Raw genomic sequence first — 12,500 nt, forward strand, 5'->3', positions numbered from 1 at the left:
CCAGTGCTACAGGGCTGGGGAAACTGACACCAGTTTAGTTGCTCGTCCCAGTGTGGGAAGGTGGTTTGAGCTCTGTGGCTTCCATCGCCACAAAGATAGTAATGCAGCCCTCCATTAAAAAAAATAAAATAAAAAATGCAGCAGTTAGGAGCTTGACAGTGGAGCCAGCGTTGGATAGTGGAGTGCCTGATGTCTGGAAGCAGAGCTGGGGTGGGTATCGGTAGGGGTTGGGGTGGGGGTGAGGTTTATGCAGATGAAAGGCGCAGGTCTCAGTGAAGCTGGAGCCCATGCCACCCTGCTCTGGATAAACACCCTTTACGGGTGGGGTGATGGGTCGACTACAACAGCGAGAGGACCTGGTCTGCTGGCTACAGCTGATAATCCCTTTAGGTAGGCATGCATATGCCTTGTTGGTGTGGTCACACAGAGCTTGTGCTAAGGGGGATGTGGGGTTAGGAGACGGCTCAGAGATCCCCCCCTCTCTCTCTCTCTCTCTGCGGAGTCTGGTGTGAGGTTGTGCCTCACACACACACACACACACACACACGAGGTGTGGGAGTGGAGGGTATTAATGCGTTCCTCCAGGGTTCCTCCAGCTCCCATGAAGCATGTAGATGCCTTGTGGGCAGGGCCTGGGAGAGGACAGTGAACCCCAGGAGACAGGGGGGTGGACGGGGGATAGGAGAAGGACAGGGGGTGCCTGGTCAGCACGGCTGACCATGCGGTCATTGTCATAGTCAGAGCCAGGGGGTCACACCAGGGTCAAGGGAAATTAATGTCAATGTGAACTGATCAGCGTGCACACACACACACACACACACACACACACACACACACACACACACACACAGACACACACACACACACAGACACAGACACAGACACAGACACAGACACAGACACAGACACAGACACAGACACACAGACACACACACACACACACACACACACACTATAGTGATGAGCTCAATAGACAATCTACAGTACAATAGATAAGCTTCTGTGCCCTCCGATTCTTTTGGAGGTTTTGCATGCAGACATAAAATCCAGGGGCTGGTAAAATCCATTAAACCTGCTTTTAGCACATCCACTGTCATGATAACCTTAGTTGACAATACGGCACAGTTCTTTGAAAGACCCACCCCTTATGCAGCAGACGTATTCAGAAGATGTCACAGTTTATACAAGCTCATTATGACATCGCAATTTAAACTAGCGCATGACATCACAATTGCAGCAAGCTCGTTACGACATCAGAATTTAAATGAGCGCATGACATCACAATTTTAGCAAGCTCGTTATGACATCACAATTTAAATGAGTGCATAGACATCAAATTATTGTCAAACCTCCACCACGCTGTTATACCATCATAAGAAATAACATAATGGGGATACATCCTTCCGTATTGACACTGGCTGTTTTTTTTGTTTTTTTTTTTACTGCATTGAAACATCCTGCCCCACACACCCCCCACCCGATCCGCAGTCAGTCCAGGGGTAGCCGCAGCCCGCTCATTCGAAGCGCTTTACGAGGTTTAGACACGCGGAGAACAGGAGAGCAGCTGACAGCACAGCCCACTGCAGAGACGAGAGACACGGCTCCAGCGACAGGCCTGAGCCTCTGCTGACGCGTCCGCGTCCTCCAGACAGGAAGCCAGCTGGCAGGATGTGTACTGGGCCCAGGGCAGAGTGTGCGGGGGCGAAGACGCTGCTCTGTATTTACAAGCTCCTGATGAGTCCGGCCTCTCCCACAATCTCAGGCCCTGCTCCCTCCGGCTCAGCTCATGGGTCTCTTACGGGGGAAGTGGATTCATCCATTTTATTATTATTTTTTTTTTCCACTGTCTTCAAATAGTTGATATTTTCTTTTGTCTAGATGCACTTTTCTCCCTCTGTGTGTGTGTGTGTGTGTGTGTGTGTGTGTCCTACGCATCTGAAAAGGCGAGTTTCTCGCTGTGGTCGTTCTTACGCCGGCCTTCGGAAATACTGCTCTGGCATTTCTGCGCTACGCAATCTAAAGCTAATCAGGGGAAAGCAGCAGCGCTTTCCAACCGGTGGCGGTGAACGGCAGGCTAACGAACCGAGTCCGGGCGCTAAAGCGCAACGTCGTTAACATTGGAAAACAAGCCGCAGCCACTGAAAACCTCTGGCTGGGAGAGCCAAGCCATGGAAACGGTGTCCGAGCTAACCAGGGCCTTTCCCGCTTCAATGTACCTAAGCAATCGGTGGAGACTGGCTAAAGTGACACAGACAGGCCTGCCCCCCAAAACTAACATCCAGACCACTGACCACTGGAGGCCAATGCTCCTGACACACAATCACAGCAAAAAGACAGAGGTAAAAACAATGAAACTCTGGAAGCAGAAAAATAAAGGTGGAGGAGGGGGGTCCTTGAAGGGCTTTGGGGTCTTTGTATCGATGGGCTTTGAAAATGACATTTGGTCAAAGCAACGTCATTCCGGCTGAGAAAATGAAAAACTGAGTAACAGAGAAACTGAAAGCAAACAAAAAAAGCCCTGCGCCTGACCAGAAAAATCTAAATAAAAGTGAAAAAAAGCAGAACAACGAGCAAATAAAATCCTGATAGTACATGCGCCCTGTGGCACAGCATGCACAGCCGATAAGAGACAGACAGACAGACGGACGGAGAGACGGACAGCCTGCGATGATCAGAGCTGCCCTCAACCCTGTCTCTGGCCTCCTTCTCTTCCTCTCCCAATCTCTCTTCTGGTCACCACAGCGACCAACATTGGGAGTTAATCTTCCTCAGACTTGGACCCTTGCCCTCTTCTTCCTCACTCAATTCATTCGCTTGCTCCCTCTCTTTCTCTCTATCCCCCTTTCCCTCAGGTCTTGTATAGCTTGCAGACACACTGCAGAAGCAGCAGCTCGATCAGAGACTCTCAAAATCACACACTCTCGTTCCCTTCTGCCCTGACTCCTCTCATTTTAAACTTCATTTCATTCTTTCTCAAGCGAGGCAGTTTCATTCTTTTTTTTTTTTTTTTTGCTCTCGGTCTAGAGGGGAAAAAAAACCCTTTTTTTCCTTCACATTCCAAAAAATGTCACTCTTGCCCGATTGCCCCCATTCTGTATGTTTTTTTTAAAGCTTGCGTTTCTTCCTCTCGTCCTCTCTGCCTGGGTCTGGAGTTAATCTTCCTCCACGCCTCACGTGGCCGTTGTTGTTGTTGTTGTTGCAGTGCTGGTGGCTGACCCGTGCCAGGCCCGGTTCAGCCCACTTTGGCCCAGTTGAGGAAGGCGGGGATATCTCGCACGGGGACGTTCCGGGTCAGGGCCTTCACCCGCAGGTTGCGGTCGTCGGTCAACAGGACCACCTCTCTGTGCAGACGCACCGGCTCATCTGCAGACCGACACAAACATCACTGACACTACTGCTGCTACTGCTTTATGTACACATGTATGTTCCTGTGGTGTGTGTGTATGAGAGAGAGAGAGAGAGAGAGAGAGAGAGAGAGAGACAGAGAGAGAGAGACACAGACACGAACATCACTTACACTACTGCTGCTACTGCTCTATGTACACATGTATGTTCCTGTGGTGTGTGTGTATGAGAGAGAGAGAGAGAGAGAGAGAGAGACACAGACACTACTGCTGCTACTGCTCTATGTACACATGTATGTTCCTGTGGTGTGTGTGTATGAGAGAGAGAGAGAGAGAGAGAGAGAGACACAGACACTACTGCTGCTACTGCTCTATGTACACATGTATGCTCCTGTGGTGTGTGTGTATGAGAGAGAGAGAGAGACACTACTGCTGCTACTGCTCTATGTACACATGTATGTTCCTGTGGTGTGTGTGTATGAGAGAGAGAGAGAGAGAGAGACACAGACACTACTGCTGCTACTGCTCTATGTACACATGTATGTTCCTGTGGTGTGTGTGTATGAGAGAGAGAGAGAGAGAGAGAGAGAGAGAGACACAGACACTACTGCTGCTACTGCTCTATGTACACATGTATGTTCCTGTGGTGTGTGTGTATGAGAGAGAGAGAGAGAGAGAGACACAGACAGGAACATCATCACTGACACTACTGCTGCTACTGCTTTATGTACACATGTATGCTCCTGTGGTGTGTGTGTACGAGATGGAGACAGCGAGAGAGCGTGAGTGAGACTTTGACTTTAGACGCTTTATTAAAAGATCAATCAATCAATACGCACACTATCGGCCCAAAAAGAAAATAAAGAGGAGTGCGATGGCAGGACTATGCTGGGTGTTGAGGAGAGGCAGAGACGACAGTAGTTAAAGTCAGCTCGATAGAGGAAGCAGCAGAGAGAGAGAGAGAGGTGACGCTCAGTTCAAAGCACCACAAGCACAACAACAATAGAGTGTGGATCATGTGGCAGGGCGGGCGGGCGGGCGAGCAGGCGGGAGAGAGAGATGCCACTTCCTGCCACACATCACACACTGTGGGTGCCTGTCTTCCAGAGAGCCTCCCATCTGCACGTGCACACTCACACAGTCACATGCGCATACGAACACACACTGACACCTGCCTACTCGCATACAGGATACACCGCATAATTACACGCATGCAGGAACACACACACAGACTGCATGAACACACATATATACACACACACACGCACGCATATATGCTCCATAGACATGTACTGGATAAACATAGACATGCACGAGCACCGACACGCATGCATGCACGCGCGCACACGCGCACGCGCGCACACGCCACACACATACATACATAGACATACACATACACACACACGTACACACACACGTACACACATACACACACACGTACACACGTACACACACACACACACACACACACACACACACACACACACACAGAAAAAGAGCAGAGTGATAGTATCTCGCATCCATCACTGATTCAGTATGCTCTGTGCCTGTGTACACCCAGGAACCACCACAGAGAACTTCAAAAGTGATTAAACTTTCAAAGTTAAAACACACACAGGTGCATGCAGAAACACCTCTCTCATATACACACACACACACACACACACACACACACACACATAGGTAAAGGAGGTGCAGAGTGTGTGTGAGGGTGTAACCTGTGGCTCAGCGATGCTGGGAGCAGCTCTATGGCACATCAGCACACAGGCAGCAGCGAGGCAGGGCTGAAAAGGCCCTGAGTGTGTGCGTGCGCTTGTGTGTGTGTGCGTGCGCTTGTGTGTGTGTGCATGTGTGCGTGTGCTGAGGATGTATTCGCTGTGAGTATCTGATGCTGCTTGGTGATGCTGCTCAGGTCTGGGCAGGCATCTCTCCAGGGCCTGACGGAGTTCGGGGGGAACGCAAGGGTGAGAGCAGAAAGTCGGTGAGGCGCAGAAGCTGCCGTGACGGGCCAGAGAACAGGGGGACGGGGAGACGCGTTACACCTCCTTCTGGAGCTGATACTTTCCATTCCTCTATCTGTTTCATCAACGGGCCAAGAAGCCCACCGAAATGTAGCCTAGCAAAGAGTCAGTCTTTCCATCGTCTCATGCATCAGTGTAATGGGGAGTCCTGCATGTTAATCATGAAAAATGTTCCCTGCAATTCTCCTAAATTTGGAATCAATTTGGGGGGGGGGAACACCGGAGCACACATCCTCTGGTATGCATGTAGCAAGTCCTCTCCGCAGTCCACCCGCAGAACTACTGCAGTCGCATGTTCTCTGAAATTCCGACTGGGAAAACCTGTTCACCTCAACCTCAGAGTTGCAATTCAAAGTTGGAAATATGGGAACTTTCTGACAGCTCCAATATCCGTAGACCGAAGGAAGCCACGTGAAGTTCCAACCGTTCCAAGTTGACAAAATCTAAATTTAATTTTATATTCGCACCAGTTCGCCTCCACACACTGTTTATGATGAACTGTTGGGCTGTAGGACAATTGCAATTGTTTTGTTGCAGCTGTTAAGGTGAGCCAATAAAGGGAGCTACCATCAGCTAGCTGGCGAACTAGATAGGGTGCAAGTTTAGCGGTGTCGATGATTTAGGCACATACATTTACCCTATTCTGTCCTGTTGTGTGTCTGTGTTCACATATGCTGTCATGCTGCGTTGGCACCCAGTCATATCCACCCAAAGTCAAAGGTGTGTGAACACGAGGTGTGAAAAAGTAGCACATTGCGGCGATGGAAACAGGAAGGGCAGCGCAGCGCAGCCGATGCAGAGCGGAGGCCACTGAGCATGCTCACTCACCCCTCTGCGTGGGCATGAAGTCCTTGGCCTTGTCTTTGCAGTAGTGCAGGCAGCAGGACAGGATGAGGTCATCGTTGTTCCCCTGCGGAGAGACGGGAATTGACCCCGGGCCTGGTAGTAACAGTAACCCATACAGAAAACCACTTTCCGAAACATGCACTTGAGCTGAAGTAAAGTGCTAATTATAATGCAATTGGCAAAAGCTGTAATGATATGGGTACAGGGAAACATTGTCCATTGAAAAGTCATCCAGAGGAATCTCTGGAGAATAATAATAATAATAACAATAATAGCTGCAAGCAGCGATTCCTGGGGTCCAAGCACAACAAGAACACTTGGCAAGCTCAGAGACAGAGATGTTCCAACTGAGATGATGGACTTACTCAGACCATCTATAAATCAGCTAAGTTTTCATCAAACCCTGTTGATATAATCATATAGTAGTCCAAAAATGGAAGAATAAAAAAAGTTGAGAATAAACCATCCAAAGTGGCAACTAATCAATAATGGGGTGACCCATACAGTCGGTCAAACATCCAATATGGTGGATTGGGTCAGGCGTTCTATGCCTTCAAAGTTAGCATTTTCAGATGTCTGATATAGCACCACTGTGTGTCCAATTGGGGCTTATATACACAGTACTGGACCCTACACACATGATATATGTCATAAGGAGAGTGTAGGATACCTGCTTATATGAACTCATAAGGAGAGTGTAGGATACTTGCTGAATGTGTTATAAGGTGTACTGTAGAAGGGTACCTGCTGAATGAATGTGTTATAAGGTGTACTGTAGAAGGGTACCTGCTGAATGTGTTATAAGGTGTACTGCAGAAGGGTACCTGCTGAATGTGTTATAAGGTGTACTGCAGAAGGGTACCTGCTGGATGAATGTGTTATAAGGTGTACTACAGAAGGGTACCTGCTGGATGAATGTGTTATAAGGTGTACTGCAGAAGGGTACCTGCTGGATGAATGTGTTATAAGGTGTACTGCAGAAGGGTACCTGCTGGATGAATGTGTTATAAGGTGTACTGCAGAAGGGTACCTGCTGGATGAATGTGTTATAAGGTGTACTGCAGAAGGGTACCTGCTGGATGAATGTGTTATAAGGTGTACTGCAGAAGGGTACCTGCTGAATGTGTTATAAGGTGTACTGCAGAAGGGTACCTGCTGAATGTGTTATAAGGTGTACTGCAGAAGGGTACCTGCTGAATGTGTTATAAGGTGTACTGCAGAAGGGTACCTGCTGAATGTGTTATAAGGTGTACTGCAGAAGGGTACCTGCTGAATGAATGTGTTATAAGGTGTACTGCAGAAGGGTACCTGCTGAATGAATGTGTTATAAGGTGTACTGCAGAAGGGTACCTGCTGAATGTGTTATAAGGTGTACTGCAGAAGGGTACCTGCTGAATGTGTTATAAGGTGTACTGCAGAAGGGTACCAGCTGAATGAATGTGTTATAAGGTGTACTGCAGAAAGGTACCTGCTGTCCAGAGGTGTCCTCGCTGCGGAAGGCGATGGACTCCAGCTGGTTCCCCCGGCTGGTCAGCGCTCTCAGGCAGGGCTCCCGCACCTCGAAGGCCTGCTCCAGGAAGCTGACCGCAGCCTTGGCCCGCTCCTGCACCCCCCGGGCGTGCGCTCCACTGGAGCCGCCGGCCCCGCCCGGACCCCCGCGGTTATCCTGCCCTTTAGCCAGCCCGTCCAGCTCCGTGATCACTGAGGGAGGGAGGGAGGGAGACGGGGGAGCGAAGGAGAGCAAGGGAGAGAGAGCGAAGGAGGGAGAGAAGAGAGGGAGAGAGAAAAGTGAGGGAGAAAGAGCTTTAGTGAGAGGGGAGCTGATTCCTTAATGATGAGCTTGTGTGTATGTTTGCGTGCGTGTTTATGCGTATGCGTTTCTACGTGTGCGTGCGAGACAGACAGTATGAGCTCTAAGAGCAGCAGGCTCTCTCACCGATGAGTGGCACCACCAGGATGTAGAGCCCGCAGGACATGAGCTTTTTCAGGCCGCCCAGGTGGTCGATGAAGCCGTTAGTGTCGGGGACCAGGAAGAGCGGCCGGATCTCCAGCTCCAGCTGACGGCAGGTCTGCAGCACAGCCTGGAAAACAGCATTACCCAGAGTACACCTGTTACAGCTATAACCTGCTACAGCATGACCCAGAGTACACCTGTTACTGCTATAACCTACTACAGCATTACCCAGAGTACACCTGTTACTGCTATAACCTGCTACAGCATGACCCAGAGTACACCTGTTACTGCTATAATCTGCTACAGCATTACCCAGAGTACACCTGTTACTGCTATAATCTGCTACAGCATTACCCAGAGTACACCTGTTACAGCTATACCCTGCAACAGCATTATCAAGAGTACACCTGTTAGGCTATAACCTGCTACAGCATTTCAGTTTACAGCATTACCCAGTTATAGCCTGCTACACACTGTTACTGCTATAAGCTGCCACAGCATTTGAGCATTACCCAGATTACACCTGTTACTGCTATAACCTGCCACAGCATTTCAGCTTATTACAGTTACAACCTGTTGCTGCCTTACAGTCAATTGCCCAATTGGAAAACAGTGTTACAAGCCCCGCGTTAATCTGTTTGGTTACACAGCTATACCCTGAGAGAAACTTACAACCTGTCACAACCTATTGTAGTTACACCCTGTTGCATTCTTACACCCAATTGTGGTCACACAGTTATTACACATTCTTACACCGTTACAAACTCACACCCTATTACACAGTTATACCCTATTTATTACACAGTTACGCGGCTACAATATGCTACACTCTGATACCCTATCACACAGTTAGACCCCATTTATTACACAGTTACACACTGTTGAAAGGCTACAATGTGCTACACTCTTATACCCTATCACACAGTAACACTAGTAGTGCTAGACACAGACACCAAATTGTGTGAGAAGGGCAGATTAGCAGGGCAAGGATGACTCTTCTCTTTGTGTGTCTAGTGATCACAAGGGCACTTTCATAGTGTATAGCGAGCCCTCTGTTACTACTACATAGTTAAATAGTTATTTCTTGTCGGTAAAGATCCAATTCCAAAATCTAATGCTTAATCAAAGGTGAATCTAATGATTTCTGACATTCTTTCTTATGAGTCAGACATTATTACTGGGCTTTTGTGGGTTATATCCACTCGGGAGAGGGAGTTTGCACACCTGCACCCACGGATTTTCAACAGCAACATTTCCATGGTGATCAAGAGGCAATCCAAAGTTTCCCATATGTGTGTGTGGGGGGGCTGACAAATCACTGGGAATGTCAGCAGCTCCAGTTTCTCTGCTAAAGCTGTATATCCTTACCACATTTAAAGATCATGGACAAGTTCAAAGGAACTCTACACTAGATCCCTTCATCAGGATTAAGTTACACTCACTCTACAGATATACATTATTGTTGTTTTATTTGAAAAAAAATCTTGATTTGACACTTCTCCCTCAGTCTCTAGTGTGGACATGTTCCTGTCTTGGCTCCCTGGAACCTGGCCTCTGTGCTGCTGTGCTGCTGTGCCAGCCATGGCTTGTTGGGGGTAAGATGAGTTCCTCCATGGCCCCTCTGGGCAGATTCGCCCTATCCCAGGATTCTCGTGTCTCACCATTTTCACGAAACATTCACTGCCCGCTTATATGTCACGTGGTGCCGAGACCCTTAGCGAGACATTATTTGGCCTATTAATTGCCTACATCATTAGCAAGACGTTTATGGAAGCAACGTTACATTAATATGCTTCTGTGACCATTTTAATCAAATGTGCAATATTAATGCCGACCCTTCACTTTATCAAACATCACTGCCCCCTTTTGGGAAAGTGCATTCCAAAGCTGCAATTATATAACATACACTAGGAATCAGATGAAAATTCAACAATGGCTTGGGTGGAGAATCCTTATCAAAATACATAACTCCAGGTGAAAGCCTGGAAAGATTTGAAAGCTGACCTTAGGATATGGATGGAAGTTAATTGGGACAGGAAAAACTATTCTTTAAGATTCTCGTGGATGAGAACATCAGGTTTGCTCGGTGTGAACACATCCGTTTTACTAAGGAGGGATTCGATTTTAGACAGCCAAAAAAGATGGGCGCCATCAGCTAATCAAAATTCAGGGCACATTAGATGGACTTACTAAGGTCCACTCATCTTTAACCACCATGTCAATCATATTAGATTTCTAATGCAAATAATTAGCATTATAAAAAAAAAAAATATATATATATATATATATATATATATATTCCAAATGCTTCTCCTCTTACAGAAACTGACCAATGTGTACAAAATATGGTATATGTGCTTTGAAGAGGAAGGACCATCAAAATTATACACAGAATTTTCATATGTTAAAATATGTATGAATAAACAGCCAATAAACCTAAATATGGACATGACTTATCACTGAATTGCTAATAACGGTTGAGCAGAAATGGATGAAAATTGGTAGCTACGTTGGCACTCACACCAAGAGCCAAATTCAAGTATTGGCCCAATTGAGACTCAAATCATGAATTTATGAAGAATCACTGTTGTCTTTTAGAGATTTAACTAACTGCAGTAAATTTTATAATCAGGAACATACTTTATCTGTATCTAATTTGTCATCACCAACTTGGTTTCGGAAATCCTCTGAGCCATTTATTATTATTCTTTTTTTCCCCGTTTCAGTCTAAACAAATGGGTGAGTGCTATGAAATTTGGCACAGTGCTACTAAAGGTGCCTCCCTTTGGCCTCTGAGCCCTGATGGCCACACAGCCAAAGGTGTATTATTGCCTGCGTGGGACCCCGTGGATTACTGCTTGCAGCTATATTCTCTGATAAAATTGACCATGATGAGCAAAAGCCGGATGATGATGAAGGGAAAACAGAAACATGCAGTGTTAGCTAATACACCTGTCCAACTTCAGACAGTATTAACAGCTGCAAGCACTGCAATTTATTTACACCCACGTTGTCTGTCCATCTAAGCATTTCCAACAAATTTCACCGGGAATTGATTCACTGGGCGCCTCAATGCGTCGGTGCGATGCGAGCATTCACTTTTAACAGTGAGACAGACGACGTGCGGATCAAAGTATCTTGGAAAACATTGAGTTACTCTTTGTGTGGTAGTGGGGTGCGGGTCTTTGTGCGTCTGCCCAGTCGTGTTGGCAGCAGCTGGACTGTCTGTGCAGACAGTCACGTCGCAGAGAGAGAGAGAGAGAGAGAGAGAGAGAGAGTGAGGAGGAGGAGGAGAGCAGAGTTCATAAGTGTGGGAGGTGGGGTGGTGGCACAGGAAGTGGGGAAAGATGAAGAGGGGGAGCCTGGGAGAAACAATGGGGAGACGACGAGACCCAGTCTGTGGCCAAGAGGGGGTGATGAAGAAGAGGAAAGGTGAAGGAGAGGGAGTCTGGGGGAGAGAGGAAGAGTAAGAGGGGTGTCCTGCGGGATGCAGGAGGGGCAGTCGCTGTGGGTCGGACTGACCGGACGTGTGTGTTTGTGTTTGAGTGAAGAGGGATGTGAGACTCAGAGACCCCTTGCTGGCACGATCCAAGGGCTGGAACACTGCCACGCACCCACACACATTTTTATACACACACACACAAACACACACACACACACACACACACACACACACAAACACAAACGCTCACACATATACACACACACACACTCTTATTCACTCTTGCGCAAGCACACACACATCAGCACCGAAAAGGTTTCAATACTATACACATACTAAAATCGCTTGTACATACGCCAACAGCTGGTCCTAATTATACACAGCTAAATATACAGAAATATTCTATGTAATGCATGCTATGATTTAAGGTAAAATAGAGTACGAGAAAAGGAAAAAAAAAAAAAAAAAGAAAGAGAAAAAGAAAAACAGTCATTGTAAACGTCTACGACGAGCCGCTTAATAGACTTCATTGAGTGCGTTCATTGTGTCACAGCCGAGACCAGACCGGCCTCATGGTGACAGCTCAGATAAGTTCAGATAAGGATACGGCGGTTTTCATCATTTCGCTCAATTCTCATTTTTAAGGTGCTGGCAGGGAACTGAGTGAGTCTGAGTCTTCCCGGATCCAGCTGTGTTTAAGGTGTGACAGAGAGGGTGAGAGAGAGAGAGAGGGGGAACAGGAGGAGGAGGGTGGAGGAAGACGGGAAGAGACAGACGAGGAGCAGACGGGCCCAGGGGGAGCCGTGGAGCAGAGGCCCATAGCAGCCACTGAGAGACTGCAGTGAGAACACAACCAGAGTGCAGGGAGAGGGGGAGAGGGGGAGTGAGAAACA

The 12,500-nt window shown here is 47.6% G+C and overlaps 1 protein-coding gene across 1 annotated transcript in view; it reads right to left on the minus strand.

The window, feature by feature from the left end:
- Positions 1–12,500, minus strand: part of smg6 (SMG6 nonsense mediated mRNA decay factor) — a 115,076-nt gene that overhangs the window by 549 nt on the left and 102,027 nt on the right. The window contains exons 15-18 of the mRNA XM_061248222.1: positions 8,148–8,292; positions 7,680–7,912; positions 6,194–6,275; positions 1–3,363 (exon numbers count right to left, since the gene is read on the minus strand). The exon at positions 1–3,363 is cut by the window's left edge and continues 549 nt beyond it. Of these exons, the coding sequence (XP_061104206.1) occupies positions 3,233–3,363; positions 6,194–6,275; positions 7,680–7,912; positions 8,148–8,292 (591 nt within the window). The 3' untranslated portion in view covers positions 1–3,232. The remainder of the gene's footprint in view (positions 3,364–6,193; positions 6,276–7,679; positions 7,913–8,147; positions 8,293–12,500) is intronic.

Source organism: Conger conger, chromosome 7 (assembly GCF_963514075.1).
Source record: "Conger conger chromosome 7, fConCon1.1, whole genome shotgun sequence".
In the NCBI taxonomy this organism is placed as follows: Eukaryota; Metazoa; Chordata; class Actinopteri; order Anguilliformes; family Congridae; genus Conger; species Conger conger.